Source organism: Ischnura elegans, chromosome 4 (genome assembly GCF_921293095.1).
Source record: "Ischnura elegans chromosome 4, ioIscEleg1.1, whole genome shotgun sequence".
Taxonomy (NCBI): domain Eukaryota; kingdom Metazoa; phylum Arthropoda; class Insecta; order Odonata; family Coenagrionidae; genus Ischnura; species Ischnura elegans.
Genome location: NC_060249.1, coordinates 81,240,033 through 81,262,164, shown reverse-complemented (window position 1 = coordinate 81,262,164; position 22,132 = coordinate 81,240,033). Strand labels below are relative to the sequence as shown.

The 22,132-nt window shown below is 38.1% G+C and overlaps 2 protein-coding genes and 1 long non-coding RNA gene across 3 annotated transcripts in view; 1 reads left to right on the top strand and 2 right to left on the bottom strand.

The window, feature by feature from the left end:
- The window catches only part of LOC124157725, a 143,749-nt gene extending 129,375 nt beyond the window's left edge, over positions 1 to 14,374 (bottom strand). Inside the window, exon 1 of the long non-coding RNA XR_006864647.1 lies at positions 14,304 to 14,374. This is a non-coding gene — a long non-coding RNA (uncharacterized LOC124157725). The remainder of the gene's footprint in view (positions 1 to 14,303) is intronic.
- Positions 1 to 20,001, top strand: part of LOC124157724 — a 472,047-nt gene extending 452,046 nt beyond the window's left edge. The window contains exons 5-7 of the mRNA XM_046532700.1: positions 14,319 to 14,528; positions 17,050 to 17,188; positions 18,984 to 20,001. Coding sequence (XP_046388656.1) covers positions 14,319 to 14,528; positions 17,050 to 17,188; positions 18,984 to 19,189 — 555 coding nt within the window. The 3' untranslated portion in view covers positions 19,190 to 20,001. The remainder of the gene's footprint in view (positions 1 to 14,318; positions 14,529 to 17,049; positions 17,189 to 18,983) is intronic.
- Positions 20,002 to 21,556: 1,555 nt separating this feature from the next.
- LOC124157723 (transmembrane protein 209) overlaps positions 21,557 to 22,132 on the bottom strand; it is a 37,084-nt gene continuing 36,508 nt past the window's right edge. The window contains exon 10 of the mRNA XM_046532698.1: positions 21,557 to 22,117. Coding sequence (XP_046388654.1) covers positions 21,986 to 22,117 — 132 coding nt within the window. The 3' untranslated portion in view covers positions 21,557 to 21,985. The remainder of the gene's footprint in view (positions 22,118 to 22,132) is intronic.

Here is a 22,132-nt window from a genome sequence, read left to right as displayed (position 1 = left end):
AAAGAGGCAGCACACTCGGGAGAGGGAGGGTAATGCTACGAGGGAGGAGCGAAAGGTTTGGTTGAAAAGAGAAACGGAAGAGGAGACAAAGTGAGAGGCATTCCAGACTGAGAAGAGTGTGTCTGGAGGAAAAACCAGGCAGAGAAGTGAGGGAGGACGAATTCATTTCTCAGCCTCAAATCCACACTCATTTACGCCAACCCCCTTGAGACTGAGTGAAGTGAAGACAGAGAGATGCGGGGAACGGCTCCATTTGAAACTCGTCGGACAGGTGCAGTAAATATATCCAGCAAGGGACGTCCGGGGCATATACATTCTCATGAGTAAAGGCGGTGGGAGTGAATAACAAATTGCTCAAGGAGTAATTTGATGAACTCCTACCTACCGATGATTTAAGGTGGAAGCGAAATATTTCGTAAATTCGAATTATCACAAAACCGAAGCAAAACTTGTACTAAAATAATGAAGTAGTAGCTTTCCCCACCGTTTCTAAAGTGTGGAATCTGCGACATGGCGATAATTCATTATTTAAATCCAATTTCAACTCAGATCCATCTCTCTACCGAGATGAAATTAATTTTAGATGAGAAAACATCATAGCCAACTACACCTCTGTTTCATATTTTTCACCCGATCATCTGTAAATTGGTAAATAGTTTTAATTCCCATCCTTATATCTACAGTAAAAAAATACCTAAATAAATCGCATTTAGTTTAAGCAAGTTAAAAGTGATTTATTATGGCATTACCCCCAGAAATTAGGTGCAAATGTTGAAGGAGGATTATTTTTTCATCCAAATTTTCCGATTGATTACTGACCGTAGCCACGGAGTCTCAATACAACAGTTTCATTTGGAATTATAATAAAATTCGTAAAAAAACTTATCTATCCAGTTACACATTACCATGTTACAACAATTTGCTAGTTTCAGACGCAAAAAAGTCAGTACCTATCATCTTATACTTTATACTTAAGTTTTTAATTACTAACGTGGTTTTTGATCAAATATACAAAAATGTAAAATTTCCAGATTAATTAATTATTCCATTGCAGTACCTACACAGAACAGATGAATCCCAATCTCCCATGTTTTTGTCGCAACAAAATATTAAACCCTTTACCGTTAGGTGTGCCGAATTTGGCACATCCCTTCAGAAACATTTTATCTCAGTAGTCAAGTAATTTATTCCACTATTACCCATTTTTCGGCAAGATCGTATCTGCCGATAGTATGAAGCGTTTACACCCAGCGAGGAAAGGTAAAACTCGGACTTTAAAAAAAATGTCGAGCAAACAACATAGAAGATCGTCTACTCGCAGTGTTTTTCTTTTATTTCTGGCTTTCATAAGTAAGTTTATGTGTTTCTAAAATTTACTTTGTATTCCTTTTGGTTTTCTAGTATGTAATCGTGACATGTTAATGTTTCTTATCATTTGAAATTTAAGGAAGAATAGGTGTGTGACGAATTCCTCCCTCTGGGCTCCTACGGCAATATAGTAATGTAACGCAATTAATCACCATCAAAACTTTATGCCTAATATTTTATAAATATACTTCATGATATCATCGTATTTATGTCATTGAGAGTAAAGAGTAGTTATATGGCTAAGTTCTAACATTTATACGTTGCATCATTAGATATTTTTAACTCTGTTGGCATTTCAAAAAATGAATCCCGTAACTTTTTATGGGAAAAGGAGAAGGGATATTGTTCAAAGTATGATTGTACCACCAGAGGATACAAATGATACTCATGCTGGTGAAAGGAATGAAGATTTGGAATCAGTCACCTGATGACTCCAAGAGTGCTTTAGAAAGTTTTTCAAAAGTGTACAAAATTCAATGTACACTTGCGTTTGAATTCCAGTTGTTTCATTATATTTCATGAAAAATAACTCGATTTACTGTTATTTATACCAACCATCTCAGCAATTCTCCAAATTCTTCCCCATTCGTTTTTATGTTGTGTTGAAATGATGACTCCACATAGTGCATCCATTTTATAACGAGTGTTTTATTATGATATGTAACTCTCTCCAAATTTATTTCACTAAACAACCTAATTCCATTAGATACGTCATAATGGATACATTTTTGTTTGCTTTTTGGAAAAAATAACTTTTGTTCCAAGCATTTTCATTTTATGCTGCCAGCTGATGTTTGATTTAGAGTCATTGATGATTTCCACATCGCGCATTGAAATATATTATGGAAGGTAAAATTTGAACAGGGATGTTCCAATGTTTTGCTAATAAGACTGAATATTGAAAATAGGCAGTTAATAAGCATTTATAATCTTTTTATCTACCTACCTACCTTTATCCGCCTTGTGGTAGAGCCTGCTGTGACGGGAATGCCCAATGTACCGAATTTGGCACATACCTATTTTTTTAATCAATTTTTTAAAATATAATAATTGCCTTTATTTGCATATACAAACTTGGAGAAAAAATTAAAAAAAGTTTTTGTGCTTCCTATGAACTCCCTTAATGGAGATTTGGAAGGAAAAAATGTTTTCTATAGGTGAAACAGTTGCTGTCTAGAAAGGGTTAAAATGCTGAAAATAAGCTAAACTAAATGAAGCGAAAAAAGGACCCATATTACTTTTCAGTGTCCAGTCCTTCAGACATTTACCATAACTGTTAAAAATGATGTAAGAGATGAATTCGATCCACATAATTGGGCTGTTTAACTCTACATGAAATGAAAGATATATAAACAATCACATTCTATTTAACGAAGTCTATTCTTTCTATACGTTAATAGCCTGATTTATTAATTGGCCACCTAGATACGTTTAACAAATCGGCCCATAAATATAATTAAAGTTGAAATTTTTTCCGGGGAAAAATTTAATTAAGGAAATTCTGATGCAAAAATGTTATGAAAACAGTTTTCGCGAATTGCTCGTAACGCAAATGAACGGGCATTTGCGTCGAGACTGGGAAGATTAAATTTGGAAGAGAGAGAGAGAGAGGAAAGGTACGGTGAAAGTATTCGGACATAGGGAGAGTGAAAGAATAGGACGTGAGGAGGACGGATTGAAACGAAATTGAATTCGAAATAAAAATAAAGAGAAAATGGGAAAACCTGAGACGTTTTATAGAAGGAAAAAAGAGAACGTGCCGACCTCAAAAGAGAATTTTGAATCTAAATTTCCGGAAATGAATGCTTCAGCTCTATAATGTTAAGATACGCGCCAAAGTATTAATCAAATCTTTTGGGATACCAGAAACAAACTTGGTAGATGCTAAACGATATGTAATATTGAAATACAACAGCCAAAAAAACTTCCAACGAAGGTTTCAGGTATAATAACGATTTGATTTCGTAGGCAATCAAAAAAATTAACGAAACCCTTTCTAACCCTAGGTTCTCAATGCTGGTAAATACTGAAATTTTAAGCAATTATGTAAGGAGGAAATAAATACCAGGTCGAAAATCAATTTTATGAAGGAAATTGTGAAATATTATAGTCAGTATAAACAGCTCTCTATTTCTCTCTCGTAGGAAAAAGGAGTAAAAACTAAGAGTTGGACGACACGTGACAAAGGATATCCATGAATTAGATAAAATTATGGCATGCCTATTCCATACAGAGTACAACAAGCGGTTTCATTCAAGGAAAGATTTTTAATTCAACGTTAAAAATTACCATTTCCTTGAAGTGCCCCTCATTATTAACCCATATAGCCTCGGTCTCCGATAGGTCTTTGTTTGTTATTTTTTAAATTTTCATTTTTTATTCCACGATTAACTTAAATCACGGTAGCCGGAACCTGAAGCTCTTGTATGGTAAACTGATTGTGAGTCACGATATTTTCTGCCCGCATCCAAATACATAACTTAAATTGTTGTGCATACAAGTTATTTTCGTTCAAGAATAAACAACCGTTATGAAAATACGTTTCTGTTGTTCAGAAAAAAAATCGTCTATTGTCAGGAACATGAGAGAGAAACATTTAGCAATCTGAGATAAATTAAATTTAGTCTCCAAATCATTTTCATCCCTCCAAAATGATTTCTGTAGTTTACTCCAAGATTAAAGAGTCACTAATCTTGCATTTGCATGGTTTACTAACGCCTGACAGCCAAATAATTTTCGAGACGAAATTATAGCCTTGAGTAATTTTCTCACACATTTAAAGTACTATGTCAACCCCTCGTTTCAACAAATTTTATAGGTAGTTTCAGAAAAACTAAATAAATGAATGCCATCAGGAAATCCCTCGAAAAGATTTCAAGCATGGAATTCACAAGGGAATGTGTTGATGCACACGCAAGAATAGCGACAACCTCGCTGCAGGGAGGATGGAAGGAGGGACTGAAGCCCTACCCCTAGACCCACGCGCCCCAATAAAAATCCATTTCACGACGAAATTTCGCCCGGAGAGAGGGAGAGAGATGGGAGAGTGGGTGCAACGCGTCAAGGAGGGAGCAGAATTTAAACCTCGCGAAAGGAGAGGGAGAGCAATTTTGAAGAAGGAAATTGAGGGCCGCAGAGAGACGCCACCATGCCTGAGGGGTGCGGAGTAGAGGAAGGGAGGGATGAGGTGGGTAGGGGAAATAGGAAAGGTGGACAACGTTTTGGTGGGATAAGCGAAGGAACGGTGAGATAAGGATGTGGGAAGGGGAGCTTCCTGGCCGACGTTTATTACGGGTTCTCTCTTTTTCTCCCAAGAGAGAGGGCGCAAAGAGGGGCGTGTCGCTGGTTGGCCAAGGTGCGGCCTTGGTTTTGGACCGAAGAGGGAAGTTATGGGGAGAAAGAGGGAATGGGGGAGAGATAAGAGGAGCGCACTATGAAGAAGATGGGAACATTTTTGGGGAGTATTCAGCGTGGCAGTTTTGAAAATATCATTTGGATATGGGTATATTGTCGCCATCGCCCAAAAGTGAAAATGCGAGTTCATCTCAGCATCTGAGAGTAATAGCCCATACGATTGCAAGCGATTCCTTCTTTCAATGAGCGGTTTTTCCTGGACGAAACAATGAACCGAACCTTTGATGACGTTGACAACTGAAAAGTGAAAATGTGAGTTCATCTCAGCATCTGAACGCAATAATCTGCACACTTGTGAGCGATTTCTTCTTTCAATGAACGGTTCTCCCTAAACGAAACAATGAACCGAACCTTTGATGACGTCGACAACTGAAAAAGTGAAAATTGAGTTCATCTCATCATCTGAGCGCAATAATCCGTACACTCGTGAGCGATTACTTTTTTCAGTAAGTGGTTCTGAAAGAAGCAATGAACCGAATCCTTGATGAAGTCAACAACTCCTGGGTAGAGGGTGACAACTTTAACGCTATTATATTATTTGAAATTTGTAAGGGAATGGCTGAGCGAGGAGTATTTCCTACGTCGTAACTTATTCTTTCCTTCCTTTGAGGGAATTTATTTCATAAATTTCAGTTTCAAGAGTGAAAGACCCCATCTACCTCAAACAGCACGATTAGGAAATAGATCACTTGCGTCCAGGTGGGCTCAGAGGTGGAATATGAACACACCAGCGGGATATGTGGGTGATTATCCACAAAAAATGCTTGGTATAAAACGATAAGAGAAAATCCAATATCAATGTTGCTCTACATGAACGAGACAAAGGTTTTCATATCCTGCAATCCCATACTATAGTAAAAGGAAGCAATCAAAGGTACCTCCAGACATTACCAAACGCATATTATTCATTTCCTATATAATCAATATTAATGTCGCCAAGATATATGTTTAAGGTTTGAAATATAAAAATTATTTCGAAAATAGGTACGAACTCAACCACATACTATTAACATATTCAGCCGTTCCCGGTTTAACGTATTTAGCTTATTGTGAAATATGTCTATCACACAAAAACACCCATTTTCTTAGGGGAGCTTAAGTTCACTCCTATTTATCTACTCTCACTATTCTTACACATAGAGGAAATAATCGAAGCTATGAATTCCAAATCAGCGTAAGTTCACAGATTGTGCGAAAAATCCACAGAGAAAAAAATCATTCGCCTCGACCAGGATTCGAACCCGGGAACTCACAGGGAAGGAATTTGAGAAGACCATTCATGTCCTCTATGGAAAATTTCAGCTTTTGCATCGATTTTTTCCATGAATGAATATTAACTTAATTATTTATATTTGATATCCATTCATGGAAAATTTTTGAATTCATGGCTTTCGTAGCTTTGAAGACGTGCTTATAAAGAGGTAGGATAGGTATTAAAACCCTGCTCACTGGACTTCAACCACTCTGAGAATTCCGGATTCAAATGCTCCCGTCCAAATGATTAGAAGTAAATTAATTTTAATGGTGAATATCTATCTCTTTACCAATCTCCAAAAATAACAAAATGTAAAATATTATATCGTTCAGCCAAAAATTACATTAACAATCTATAATTATATCATGCTAACCAAAATTTATGACAACCTTCTGAACGACATGGAACAAAAATTAAGAATTTTCAATAAAAGAATGGGCAAATAGGAATAAGGATGATAAAAAAAATAGTAAAAATACCCATTAGACAAATTTGGTCTTAATTTTCTCAATTTCAATCATGTTATTACAACATTGTGTCCGAGATACTGGATGTATTTTCGAATTTTCATCAAATAAAAGAAAAAATAATGCATTTTTCCTGTAATTTATCCGCACCATCTTAAACACCACCCTCTGCTTCGATATTCCACGTTACGAAGAAGTTTTAGCCAACCGCACAAAATAGAAATACGTTTTGACAATCGCAGCCAAAACTCCTGATTTAAAAAATATTAGCGTGGCATTTGAAAAAGATCATCCTTTCTAATACAGATTATTGAAAGAAACAACGAATTTATGTGCAGATGACCCCGGTAAGTGTAAACCAGCGTTAAAATGCGTTAAGATTCTAAAATTTTACCGTGCTTCACCATCCGAATAAGCTCAGAGTCGAGAACAAACTTCCCAGCTATCCAGCTGGCATATAAAGGTCAGAGGCCAGAAACTGAGCTTCTCTTATTAATATCCAACCTAGCTACATATCTCAAGTATGTGAAAATAAGGTCAAAGAATTAAAAGTCTAGCGGTCTAGTATACTTGTCGCAACAGGCCGGTTTTTTATTTTTATTTTTTTTCAACTAAGCGATAATGTTTGAAACTACTCGGGATAACCGTATTATCGCGGTTAATCTCCCTCATTATCGAAAACCACCTCATTTATGTGAGAAGCCACAGCAAGCATCGATTATCGGGTTTCAATTTTGGTGGTCCCATTGCAACACTGATATCCCAATTCCGTTCGCTCAGTGAGCTTCCCCGCTCTGTGAGCAAATGAGATGGTGTTGCGGAACATACTGTTGCCCATCACTGATATCCTTCCATCAAGGTCAGACCGATGTCAATATAGGGTTTCTATCAATCTAGTTCCATGCCAGGAAATCCGAATCCATCGTTGATTTACCCATTAATAACACACGAACGAGCATTCTAGGTAACTATACGAGAAACATGCTTTTACCCTCAATTCCACGTGTTTTCTTCATATTTGTCGCATAAAAATAAACAAAATTAAATTGCCGTAAATAGCTTTAATATCGTAACTTTATGCCGAGAAAATATGAACTTCTTTCACGTAGAATATCCAAATTAATGGATTTACAACGGATTGAAACCCTAAAATAACTATTAATAGTTAATTCAATATTTCGCACTAATAGCTTAAACTAGCCCCACATATAGAAACACTTCGGTGTTCATTCAAATATGCAAACGAAGTATCACATCCTATTTATATCTTGTCACGTGTGCAAACTTTTGAAAATAACTATAATAACTCCGTATAGAAAATTTTTATATTTCTTGATTACCTAGCACCAAATATCAACATGCATAAGAACAATTGATGATCACCGTGAAAGCCTGAGGGAAAATCTTAGGATTGAGTAAGAAGTTGGGTCATACTGCCTCAAAACACGAACACAGCACAAGTTATAAGCTTCAGCCTGCGTGTGCAATCGACCGCTCAAAAACAACGTAGTCATTCCTGGAGGAAGTAAAATACTTGTAAGTATGATAATAACAGACCATTCTGTAGAAGACATCAAGTAATAAAATAACTCTTGCAAATGGCTAAATAAATTCTGAGAAGTGAGCTTGGTAAAATTTTAGCAAAAATGGCACTTAGTTTGAGAGTGAAGATCAGTCGTGGAAAAGACTGTAAGGTTCAAGCTTCTTGAAAAATTAAGCATCAACATGACAGAATTAAGAACACAGAAGGAGTATTGCAAGGCATTAATTTGTTTTTTTACATTGATAATCAATTTGTATAGTGAATTATTTCAGGAAATCCCGACGTTAGGAATTTGACTGACTATATATTACAGGTAACTTGCTTTCGGGCATTAACAAATTGAATTATTTCCTTTTAGCAAAATTAGAGCAGTGAAATACATATTCAACCTTCAAAAACTTTTGAACCAACACACCTTGGCGTCTGAAAAACGGCAAGAAAAAAATAAGAGGTTCGATTTTCAAGGCAAGTGATATTTCCACAAAGAAATATTTAAAGTCATTGAGTATGTCCAACGGGTTGCAGATAGTAGGTCCACCTCTGGATATGGATGTTAGCTGCGAGACAAGCGAGTTCACTCGTCAAAAGTGGTCTTAGAAAAAAGGTGAAGGTGTTCTGAGGAGGTATTGGCCTATCCTTGGGTAAGGTAGGCCATTTAATTGATGCCAAGCTCTATGAAGATACCATGACTTGGCGACTGTAGACCGCCTACAATTATGCGTATCATGATCAGGAGTAAAGGGGAGCAGCCCTTCTTATTGTGTGTGAAGGCTATAACGGTCGGTACAGCGACGCACATTTTACTACGGGCGTGGTAACATTTACTTTAACATCTGTTATACTACGATATGGAAGGTAAGGGAAACCAATACATTACTATCCCGAGGAGTCGCAATTACTCCACTCATTTTTATGCCACTTAAAAAGTAGCTGTGTAATAGTAGACTCGAATTATTTCATTTCATCGGGTTCACTTCGTTGAGCTCAGCCACGTGACTTTTTGACTACACGTGTGAAATGTAATAGGCTATCAATAAGATGAATAAGAAGGATTCGACCTACCTTAAATCTGGCGATACTACACGAGCAATGAGACAACTCAACTCCTCGCAAAGCGCGAACTTTTACAGAACGCTCCAATAAATTTCGTTATTGTGTTTCCATAATCTTCTTAGAGGATCGGGAATTATGAAACACAATTTGCGAGATTATTTAAACCCAACTTCAGGTTGCAAGCTATAAGTTTTCGTTTTTGAAGTCTCCGAAAAGTGTTCGAAGTTCCGACAAAATATTGGAAAACACGATATGACACGCTGAACAAAAAATGACGGACAGCTAAATTTGACCCCAAGCCTAAGTAAAACTTATTTCATTCATGAAACCTCTTAAACAAAACTTCCAAGAAAGCTCCTGAGGCATGGTATGTTAATTTATAAATTTATTTCTCATAAAACTCATGATTCTCATATTACAAAAGTTTCCGTGCGATGCGCAAAATTTAATATATAAAATTATAAAACGCATCATATCAATAAGGCTAATTGCAAGGCTTCCACGGCTAAAAGTTTTGAGTTCTTAAGAGTTTGGCTATTAAAACTTACATTCATTACTTACAATAGGCCCACCTTCCTATTCCCCCGTACTTAGCGGTTACCCTTCACTATATAAAGGTTATATTGAAAGCTGATGCTTCAACTCCAAGAAACAACTTCTTTCTTAGATAATTCTCGGTTTATCAATTAAGGTGCACTGGGCAATGTCATGCAGGTTCAGTTAAATGCATGAAAGGCACTGTCTAGACGCGTCCTAAATCGGGAAGAACTCCAGGCAAACATTTTTGGCGTACTGGATCAACAGTTTCCTAAATTCCAGGATATGTTTTTAATTCCAGTGCAAACGTCCTCTTAAAAATCTACAACACTTATTTGAAGGTAGGAAAGAAAACCTGGAATAGCAACCCTTTCAAATGAACTATAAAACGATTCTATTTAGTGTAAATTACAAACACACTACTTTCCCGACCGAAAATTCACCTCAGTGTCAGTCTAAATTATTTTTCACTTCCTCCTTCGTCCATTTCTTTCGGAATAGTTGATAAATGAGAACTCTCTAATTATTTATGTGTACAACATTTTATATTTATGAATTTCCCATGTAGCTATATATATGATATATATTTTCCCTTTTCACGAAATATCGAAATGTTGAAGTTTTCCAACCTTCCTCTCAGCAACTTAGACCTCATAAACACAGGATCGAAGACGGTAACAAATTAAACCAATGACAACGGAGTGATAATGAATGTCCGCATGACCATCAGGGCCAAGTGATGGAAAGGAGTGTCTATAATCACCTGATGATTTGATGAATGGGGGAGATGCAATGTTTCCCCATACAAGCGTACCTACCCTGTTGGCTTGGAATTCCATCAACGAAATATTTACGGGCAAGAATAGCGGCGTCGAATCAACGACTTCCAGCACTGACTCGTCCCTCACCACCTGACATGCACCCTACCTCAGTCATCCGTTTCCTCCCTGCAATCCCGAAGTTAATTGGGGTTTCCTTTCCTTTCCCGTCCCACCATTCCCCCCGCGTACTACTTTGAACTTGGCGTCCGCCACCCCCCCCCCCCCCCCCGCGGCCCCATTCGATACGAATCCAGTCGCCGATAATGTTGCCGGTCACGGAAGGCACATCCACTCTTCATCTCCTCGCGCAGGTCCTTCCGACTTGAAGGGCGCTACAATACTTTTCCCCACCCCGTCCCACTTTTTGACCCCACCAGGAAGCAAAAGCCCAAAAAAGAAGGATAGAATCTACGTCCCATTTTTCACTCGACGAACGCCCATATCACCAGAGGATGAAATGAAGCAACGTTCACTAATACCTGCGAATATTTATTATACTCGATCCGAGTTATATGCAGGAAAATAAAACTTAAGCAATTGCAACGGCAAAAGTAGTCCTTTTTCAAGCCGAGGAAGAAATAAAGCAACAGTCACTAATTAATACCGGAGAATTTTTTTTTACTTGACTCGGGTAAAGATACAGGAAAATAAAATTTTTAGCAATGGCAACGGCAAAAGTAGTCCTTTTTTATCCTCGGAAGATGGAATACCACCAATTTAACTTCGATTAAGCGATTCCTCGAGAGCAACAGCGCAAACTATGGCTGGCCTGGTGGACCGCAGTGATAATGCTAGTGGTCCGCAACGACATTCACACTCAAAAATAATTAAAATCAATTAAAATTAATTGAAAACGATTCATTTTTCGTTGAAGTAAGTATTTTTTCGGCAGTTATATTAAAAATTTGAAATACTGATGGCGAATCTCATTGACACACGAAAAAAGTTAGGATGTTCCCGCTCAAGTGCTAATTAGAACATGAACAAAATGAACGAGTCATTGCTGCATCAATGTTACATACGATGCAGTTACTCTGAAAGATTAAACGCCCATTCCCTGTATTCAAAGAATGTCAGTTTATAGACATGCACTATAAACAGAAACTCTTACTCCGTTCCGCCTTCAGTAATAGCTCCCTTTAAAACTCTGAAAAGTGGATGCTGACGCAATTTATTACTACCTACTTATTACTCTTTTGTGATGGCCGTAGTGTGAGGTTTGCGGGTCTTTTCCCATAGGTTTTGCACGCTAAGAACCAAATTTGAGCTCATAAATTCTTAAGCCTAGCTCAAAGCGTTCAAGTTCACAAGTGCCTCGACAAGGGAGCATTGGCAAATGAAAAATTCACGAACTAAGTTCAAGGAAGTACAAGGTAGCGCACAGAAGTGCAATGCATGTGAGGCTATTTAGACGCGGGTGGAGCGATATAGGTTCCCGATACGTTTAAAGCACAGTCCACAAAAAAATGAGACGAAGGCAAAAGACTTTTTCAATTCCGCTTACTTGCCGCAATTTTTCTAAATATCAATTTAAAAATTAAGTGTTTTGTTTATTCCAGGCTAGAAAAATGAAAACTTGTTGGTCTGGTAAAAACTCTTCAAATTTAAACGGAAAGATGATTTCTCTTCGTATTGAAATTTCTTTTTCGATTTTCTCAATAAAACTTGTCACAACTAAATTTTTCGCGTTCATGATATGCTTGGGTGGACAAAGTAGTAATGAGAAGAAATTTAATGGACTATTAGTTTTTGCGAAAAAAACTATAGAGATCTCACTGTTAAAACTATAAGGAATAACGATATTTTCCTGAAGCAAATATGCAACGCAAGAGGCTTTTTTTCGTAAGTGACCATAAGAAAATTTTGTGAAACGCATATGAACTATACAAAAATTTCATAAATTACATCGTACGGATTCTAGATTGGAAGAAACTTGAAAATTAAATGCGATGCTTCCCTGAATTACTTCTTAAAATAATTGTAAACGGAATTCAATGTTTTCCTTCTCCCATAATAGAATGGTTTCTTCGCTCCAAACTACAAACAAATCTGAACATAATACTAAGTTAAAATGTATTTATCTGCCTTCCAGGATTTTTAAACACAGTGGCCTCAGAGTGATTGTTAGGACAAGAGATAAATTAGAATCTCGACTTGAGGGTCAAGCGCACATACCTTTCGCACCCGAGGTCAAACATACGTACGGGCAAGAGAGTACGGGTGGCCCTTTAAATTAACGAAGCGGCAGCGACTCCAGTTCCCAACAATGGAATCGATAATAAATCACATTGACTTGGGACGTACTGGGTGATCTCCAGAACGCCACGTCGATTTTCGCTAATGGCAAGACGCAGATGTATTGAATTCCTACTACACGCGCGAAATATACGTATCGGAGAAAGACCATTCGACGCTGAACTGCCGTCAACGGGCATTAGACTACTCACGCTAACCTGGCAGCAAAATTTGATTCGTGAAGACAGCAATTGAGTGGAAAAAATATATTCGAAAATAGATTTATAAAGTGCCACAATGGAAAAGAAAAATTCACTCAGAACGAATTAATTCCTACAAGAAGGAGAGTAAGAGGTAACGAAAACTGTGATAAAAATCGTCTGTTTTTACCCAATCGAAAAGTTCTGAAAAGTACTTCAGTTGATGGTGGTGGGAAAAAACTGCTTAAAAACCATGGTAACTGGGCTAGTGCTGCTAGTGTCGTCAGCAACTTTCCATGTCCTTATTCGTGAAAGGGGTTGAGAGCTTCGATCTTTCGGCGGTACCGGTGTCTTGCGAAATCGGCAATAAAAAATAACACTAATATCCGAGTCTTTTTCAATTCAATCACTATCGCAAATAGAAAACTTTGTGAACTAGTCCACTAGTTCCCGGTGAAGTAGTGTTCTGTAGCCGTAAACTCAATTTTCAAGCGCTCAGGTTTCTTTCCGACAAGTAAAGATACCTTTGCAACATACATACGTCAAGCAATTGTAACCGGCATTTCAGATTTTAAACTGCATGGACCATAACCAAGGAACCATGAAGGCCCCAGACCGTTAATAAAAACTGGTGAAAGTAATTTTCCAATGGTGAAATAGGTTAAAGAGCTTCACCGAATCGTCGTATTTTTTAATGGACAGTGAATGGACACCCCCGATAACCTACGACTATGAAACATCAACTAAGAAATTTATTTATCACCAAAAACGGATTCATTCCCTAAAGCTAAAGACTTGGTAGGATAGTAGAATATTTAGCTAAAACGATGACCAACGACTTATAGTTTGGAGTCTGAGAAACACGCGTCTTCAATGACAAAGCTGAAGAGAGCCGTTTTCTGTATTTATCATAGCCCAGTGACAGAAATTGAATACAATAAACTCAATAGAAAGAGATGTCACTTGCAGCGATAAAACCAATTAAAATTCTAAGATTAGACTCAACGAAACTTGTTGAAACAGCGAGGGGGGGTTTTATCCCCCAAAACCCCCCCTCGCTGCGCCACTGACTCATGTAATAGATGAATCAGAAATTTCCGTCGAGGGAACTATGCCATACAGGTAGGAGAAAAATTGTGTCAGTACATCGTGACCTCCGGCAGGCAAAGCATTCGAAGCCATGAGTTGTCCAGAGCATCCGGAAACAGAGCTAACCAGCGGCAAATTGGGGCACTTGGCTCAAAGTGCCTGAAGTGTAAAAATGGTGCGTTTCCGACCTTAACATCATTTTGGATCCTACTGCCATCAGCTATTCAGAGTGAAAGTTCGTGACACAATTTTACTCCACGCTGTATATCTAATATGCATCGACATAACTACCGCATTGCAAAGTGATAGTAATAGTCTTACTTGTTCTCGTAACAGGTGAGCGAGCAGTACGTCCGAGTGTACCACTCGCACCACAAGACGCACCTGTCCCATCGTCACCACAGCCACCACCACAGACTGCAGACGGCCGACGAGATGGACGATGTCAATGAGGACCTGATGGACCACGAGTTCCCGCCAGAGCCGGTCGCGTACCCGTCCATCGCCCGGGTACCCTCCTCCGCCACCGTGGGACTCGCAATGCCGGTGAGCAGCCCGACCGACTGTACTGTGCTTGAGAGCGCTATAACCAAGTGCTCTTCAACTCCTAACATGAGCCATGTGGCCAGAATTTTGTGTGTGTGTGAGAAATGGGGGCTTAACCGGTTTTCGGGCATGGGTATATTTTCGCGGTTCCCATTACTACCTGTTCTCAGTGGATGACTTCACGGCTAACCTTGATATGACTCACTGCCAGGCCTGATCGATAGGGAGATAGGGTCATGGGGCTCAATCGACCCATTAGAGCGTATAATACGCACAGCTTTGCTATAACTAGTACTGCAAGTATAATATTTGGACCGAAAGAGGAACTGAGGCATGTTAAAAAAATTAGGCAGTCACAAATGTTGAAGACATTGTTTTCCTTCAGCGGTTATGCTAGGTATAATTTTTGACCTATCACTATGTTGTGGCTTAACAATTTTTTCGTACCAATAGGGTAGTTTCCTTCATCAAAGAAAACGAAAGGCATTGATTGCGATTCGTTACCCACCATTAGTGTATTCATAATACACAAATTATTTGGTTTTTGAAATACCGGTTTAGACGAATGGCAAGGGTCAAATTTTATCCTCATTTGAAAAAGGCCAGATTGGCGCCCATGCGATGTCACTCCATGTGACGTCACAGGGACCTAGTTTCTAAGAGCAGATAGGAGTTTTACATCGTCTGAGATTACCAATGCATGCATGAGGCACAGAGCTCACGGAAACATGTCTTAATAATTACTTATTAAAACTGGCTAAGGTTGGAAAGTTTTCTTCGTTTGATAAGTTATTAATAATCCTTATTTAAGCCAAGCGCTACCAGCTAGCAGGGTAATCTGCTACCTGCTAGCATCCTGCGTCCTATCAGCGCTCAAAGCCTTGCCCCAAGGTCACCTCACTTGCGGCAGCGGGAACCAGAACGACGTCACACGGGAGTTTTCCCGGCATTCATACTTTGCCGTCGCGTTTTCGCGCGCTTGAAAATTTTCCCTTTTCATTTAATCGCGAAAAATAGATATCGTCATTTAAAAATCTAAATGCGTGAAATACGTACTCCAGGAGCAATAATCTTTCGATTTAGGCAATAAAAAAATAATAGAAACCACCCTATTGAACTGGGTAGCCAGAGGGACTTTATCCTCCCCTCCCTAAATTTTCCTTCCTGCAGCAACTGCCTCAAGTTCATTCTCTTACATACGTTTTATGATTAAAATGGGTGTGATTGGAGTGCGAATTGACTTGAAAAGTGATTAATTGTTTTTCTGCATGTGTCTGGTTGATTTTTCTTTTTACTATGATCAATGTTTGCATTAAAATTCTAGCTGGGCACTCGGAAAATTAATAACTCGATAAATTATTATAATGAATGTGCTGGTGTAATTGGGTCTTTTAACAGATGTCTTATCACGAACAATAAAATCTCTCGATCCATCGCGCAACCCTCATGCTTAACTAGCTTAACACATGCAGATAGAGAACGCAAGTTAGTCCGGCTTCTCTAATCCTACGGGGACTGGTGCAGTGTGTCAAGGCCATAATAAAAGTTCATCTGGAAAGGGAGTACATTTCGACTGGGGTTCATCTATACTGTTTAGGTTCTTACCATATCTTTCTACAAATGTGAAGGGTTAATAATACGTGGCGCAGCTTGTTGTTCACGCACGCGAACTTTCGCGATTTTAAGCGCTATTTCTGTGTCTACATAAGTTAAGGTTTTGGCTTTTATAACGACTTTTTCCGCGATTTGGAAACTTTTTTCGATCATTGCTACTGTTTAAATTTCAAACCACAAATAAACGTCTTCTTCACCAATGCCGCGATTCAAGTTCAGACCACGGATTAGAACACTGAATTCTTGACGCCTCCGCATTGGGTCATCCAAAAATTCCATCAAATTGGGCGAAAATCGTTATTGGGGGGCCACCAATATTGGATCATACTATCTCTATAGACTAAAAGTTGTGACCTTTTTTCTACAAACACTCAATTTTAAATTCGGTATTTTAGGGAGCCGGTTTTTATTCAAAATTGACTTTTCAAGATGTTTTTTATTTGCATAGCCTATGTTATATGTTTGTGATATATTATCTACCACAATCAGATCTACCTTTCAGAGTACAACCCCGCACGGCCAAGGTAAGATCTACGCATATTACTTCCACTTCTACAGACTTCTCTGCCATTGGATGTGTATTTGGATCACTACCGGACAAAGTTCCATTTGACGATTTTATCAGAAACTGCATCTATATACCAACTTTTCAGAGTGATTTTTGGCAATTTTTATACCACTGTGAGAAGTTCTCATTTACCACAATCTAGAAGCCCTGATAATAAGAAAAACAAACATTTGCTCCACATAGTTCACTATTCAGATAACATGTTAGGAAACTAACTCAAAATACCTCATTCAAACAATGAATGTGAGATAATTTTTTGCAACATGCAGTTTGCTTTCTACTTGCATATTGCTTTCACCCAACTTCTTTGTTTACTAATATTGCCTTTTTTTCTCATAGATTGCCATGCACCACGCACGCCTTGGATTGGGGGCTGGTGGACGTCTTCGAGTAACCTGTGTTACTACCCTACCATCTTTCAGGCATCCGCATCCGAACGGTGTCGAGTTCAATGACAAGCGCACAACATCAATATCTGGTGAGATGTCAACAAAAGGCATCAGTGCACCAGTTTTCAACCAGAACAAATTAATAGAGAGATGAATGCACAATATTTTACAAAGAATCCTCAGTACTTGCAGAGTAATCCATAAAACTTCAGTAAATAAAAGATGATCAAACACTGCTGACCATCCAATGCCACAGCTGATATTTTTCTGGCCCTCTTAAACAATTCACAATGAATGATAAACATACCTACAACAGTCGCCCAATAAAACTCAGTCTACCATTTTTTATCTCCTTCCACACTAATCACTTTACTATAATAATTCTCTTTATATCCAGTTCTATAAGGCATTTTTGTCGAACACCTTCCCTACAAGCCTTTCCCAAATGATATGTCATCTAGTTTGCTACAATAAAATGTGTAGTAGCACCCCGAAGTTGAGGCCAACCAGGGAGTATAAGATTATATCAGGTAGACTGAACCTACATGTTCTCCATTGTTATGCATCACCCGTTCTTCTCATGCTAGAGATCATTTTTTATGTCCAGTCATTAATTCTTTAAAGACAAAAAATATTTTAGCCAAAGTTAGTTTATAAAGTTAGCCAAATGAAGATTAGTCACATTAGTTACTCCATCCCGACCGATAATGAAAAATAAAACTTATCCGAAGAGTACCCCTTTCGCTGGTGTTCAATCTCTGAAAATCTTCTCCTAACATGCGGTGAAAAGGTTGAAATGAGTTTCGTGGGCCCATGGAGCAGGTACTTCAATAATGGTCGTAGTACACCCTCCAAAGGGTCGCTAATCCCGGACCCTATCCTCGATGAGCTCATCCACGCAGGACCATCTCATCGACCCTCCCAGCCTCCCTCCTGAAAAGTGACCGCTCTGACTTTAATTTGAAAAGCAACCAATCAATCCGATCATCAAAAAATGATTGTTTGCATCGCACTCCTGCCAATCAAGCAATCAAGTACGTCTTTGAACCGTGGTTCTGCGATGAAAAATAACGATTTTGTTACCCTTGCTAAAAACGTGGCTGCGGACCACCAGAAAATGGCCATTTTAGCAAAGTCAGAGCGGTCACTTTTCGGGAGGTAGGCTGGTAAAGTCAATGAGACGGTCCTGCGTGGGTGAGCTCGACGAGGAAAGGGTCCCGGATTAGGGACCCTTCGAAGTGCTTCGGCAAAAGTGCATGGCAGGGAGGAAGGAGAAGTACGTTCACAGCAGTGAAAGGGTTAAGTCACGATTATTTCACTGAGGATTAGGAAGCTCTAAATTATTTCCCTCAAAACAATCATTTTGGAAGAGAGAATTTTCTCATATAGTGCTTGTATATCACCGATGCAGGTGGTTTTAATAGTCAAACTTCAAATGCACAGCTAGATATTGTCAAAACATCTTTGATTCTTTTGGAAAATTTACACATATGTATGTAGTTTCCTATCTCTTACAGGAACACACTAATAATGGAGTCACAATAAGTTTTTGTAAATGCACTAGAATGTACCATATAAATAAATGTAAATATTGCCACTGCACCAATACATATTAAGGGCCTTTTACATCCATTATGAAGAACACAAATGGTAATTTCCACACTTTTTTTTAATTCAACACTCAGCACCGACCTTTTTGTTAATTCAACACTCATGTGTGTAAATGACATTGTGTGTTGAAACCTTGGTCGGTGTTGAGTGTTGAATTTAAAAAAAAGTGTCAAATTACCATTTGTGTCCATTATGGATATAGCCAACTTCCACAAAATCAAGCCCGAAACAATTTTATACGGCCTTGTACATATTTATTTTGCTTCTTTGCAGTGGACATCCTGATGCCAATGCAAGAGGAAGAGGATGAAGAGGAATACCCAGAGCCATCTTCCAGCTTCCACTCTAAACCAAGCAGATTGATAGCCCTTGTATCAGTTGTTGTGTGTCTTCTAACATTATTGGACTGGAGTGCAAACCCAGCTCTTAGCTCAATCAGGCAAAACGTCAACCAATGCCACACACAACCACGTCGATGATGAGAACTACTGTGTGATAATTGTTGTGAACACAAAAATTCGTCGTGGGTCAATATGTAAAAACCCTGCCCTTTCTTTCCAAAGTGAGCCTAAAAGCTTTCCCGCTTCGTAAAGATCCACTAAGAAAAAATTAAGACACGCTGTCTCAGAAAATGTGTCCTGAAAAAAAGTAATGCAAGGTGTCCTCCCATCTCCAGCAAATTATGTGTGTTGAATGTGTGTCTGTGTCCCGCTCTCTATGTCTCTAATTCCATTGGCCTCTAAGAAACATGGGAATATAAGAAACTTGAGTGAAAGAAAGCTTCGTTAAGAGGACTTGGGGAAGAGAAATGGATGATGTTAATGTTATTAATGGCTTCCTACGATGTTAAAGACAGATAGTTGATGTCAATTCCAAAAACCAATATGGTGCTTAAACTGATGGAAGATGATCTCCACCAGTATACTTGACGAGAGAAAGCACATGTGTGAACCTCTCACTTTAGTTAATTGATGGACGCTAAATTTTTATGAAGTACAAAGAGTATATTGGAAAGTGAGGAAAAAAACACTTTTCTAAAGAAAAAGAATGCCAACCACAGTTGATTGTGCGAAATCTTTGCATCAGTATTCTGAAGGAAATACCAGTGTAAAGTCTTATTTCCTCTTCAATGTGAATAGGGAAACGACTCCTTTGTACCCAACGCATCCCTGATTTGTATACGTTTCAGTTTCAGGATGAAATAAGAAACCAAATGTTATGAAAAAAAAGAAGTTAACTGTTTCAAAATGCAGCTATTACTACAATAGTGCAATAAAACAAGAGTTATAATCGTTTAGACAAGAATTGTACTTTATTACCTAACTATACCTATCCCTATCTGTCGACTGTGTGCCATCACTTGAGAAAAGCTTTAATTTTCTCCCCAATACATAGCATACTTCTTTTGCTGAGAACCTTTTCCAGCTGGCTGCATTCAGTGATAAATCAAGAATAACACTGCATTTCATGCAATATCATCCACACTGATTCCTCGTGCCTACAAAGTGAAGATGAAATATTCTGCTATATGCGACACAAACTGTTTAGTATACATTCAGCGACTAACTGGAAAGATTTTTTTGCAAGGTCAATGGCAAGATTTGACCAAACACTTCACTTCACCAGCCGATCAAAAAAACTCTATAGCACCTCTTCATTGAACAGGGAGCAATGTAAATTCAGCCAGAAAATAGAGAAATTGTTGCAGTGCAAAGTAAATCTCTTCAATGATAGGTAAAGATAATGCCTTCCTAATTCTTTATTTGCAATATTTTTCCTGGTAACTACGTCTTTTGAACTTAAAACAACAGAAAATCTATATCAGATAATAGATGTGATTAATTGGTACGTAAGTTAACATAACTGAGCTACATAATCGCATTTCTGACATGAAATTTCCTCAAAATATTTTGAGTATTAAAAATCAGGGACAAAATAAACAGTAGAAAATTCCAACAGCAAAATATAATTAACACTTTTAAATAATGTTAATTTCTTGATAATACTGGAATATTTAAAATGTTATTAATGATAAATGAATAATGTACATTTTGTCAAAAGTTTAAGCTCAAGCCAAAAATTTTGCTCACTCAATCATTTTTCAAAAAGGGGGAAGAAGCATAAGCCATGATGCATCACGCATACAGTTAATATCTCATAGTCCTGAAGCAGTGCTGGAGGACGTGGAAAAGGTAGTCAAAATTCACTCCACAGTCAACTACCTAAATGGCTACGCAAAGCAGAAGTTAAATATGTTGGCTGCATTCACATATCTCGCGATGAGAGTAAACTCCATTCTATATGAGACATGGGTGAAGCATACTTCGGAAAATATGAGGAAGAATTCAAAGTTGGGTCTCATATGCATTGTTATACTGCCATGGATATGATTAATACCCCATTACAACGGCTATTTAAGTTTTAAATTTCCCCATAGTATGAGAACAATATAAGGACAAAATTTTGGAAGACTGATGTCTTCAAATAGTTCCTGAGCTGGTCACATTCAGACGCCAATAAGCTTTGCATTAACTTTTTTCCACCACTGTGCAGAGAGCAGGAGCTATGCGAGTAGTCAAAATCATACTAAAGTAAATGAAACACTGATTGCTGAATACACATTGAGAATTGAGATGCTGGGTAGAGTCACTATCCTTAGCACCATAGCAGCCGGTGGTGAAGTAAGGTATCCATGTCTTCAAGGAATAAATTAAGTTTTCCATCAAAGAGGAGTCCGAAGTGTTTACCCAAGTATTTGAGTAGGTAGGTGTGGAAACTTCCACTAAACTTATATCTCCAATAATGTGGGCAATAAAAACTAGGGAATTGCAGGCTAAAAACACACAAGCAGTTGAGAAAATTTTAATGCATACCTCATGAATTCTCTTTTCCAAGCAATACTGTCTTAAGTTAACTACTGTTTAAATGACAACACATTACAATACAAATCATGAACAAGATTTCACATAAAATAAAAGCTAATATGCCTCACTCCAATTAAACTGTTACTGTATGTAATCATTGCAAAATCACTCACAAATAAAATAAAAATTGTCTCAGCCTTTGATGAGGAAAATACGCTTTCGTCAAATAAGTCTTGCAAGTATAACTTTCCTCAATTTAAATTGTGACGTCATACTTCATTTGTACACAATTTGTAGTCACACTAACTACAAATGAAGGCTCCTTAAATACACCACACACACTTTTCAAACAAGTCACTAACATAACCACAATTTAAAATTCCGTCCAACTTGTGCAGCGGCTATATCACTTCATTCACCATCAATGACCCACAAAAGGTTGATACCTGCCTTCCCAAGACTGACTCGCCCAAGCATTCCATGTTCCCTTGTTTTTATCAGGTGAAGGAAAAGCAGAATGGTGTGGAAAAAGTTGTTTCTTCCCTGCAATGAAATTAT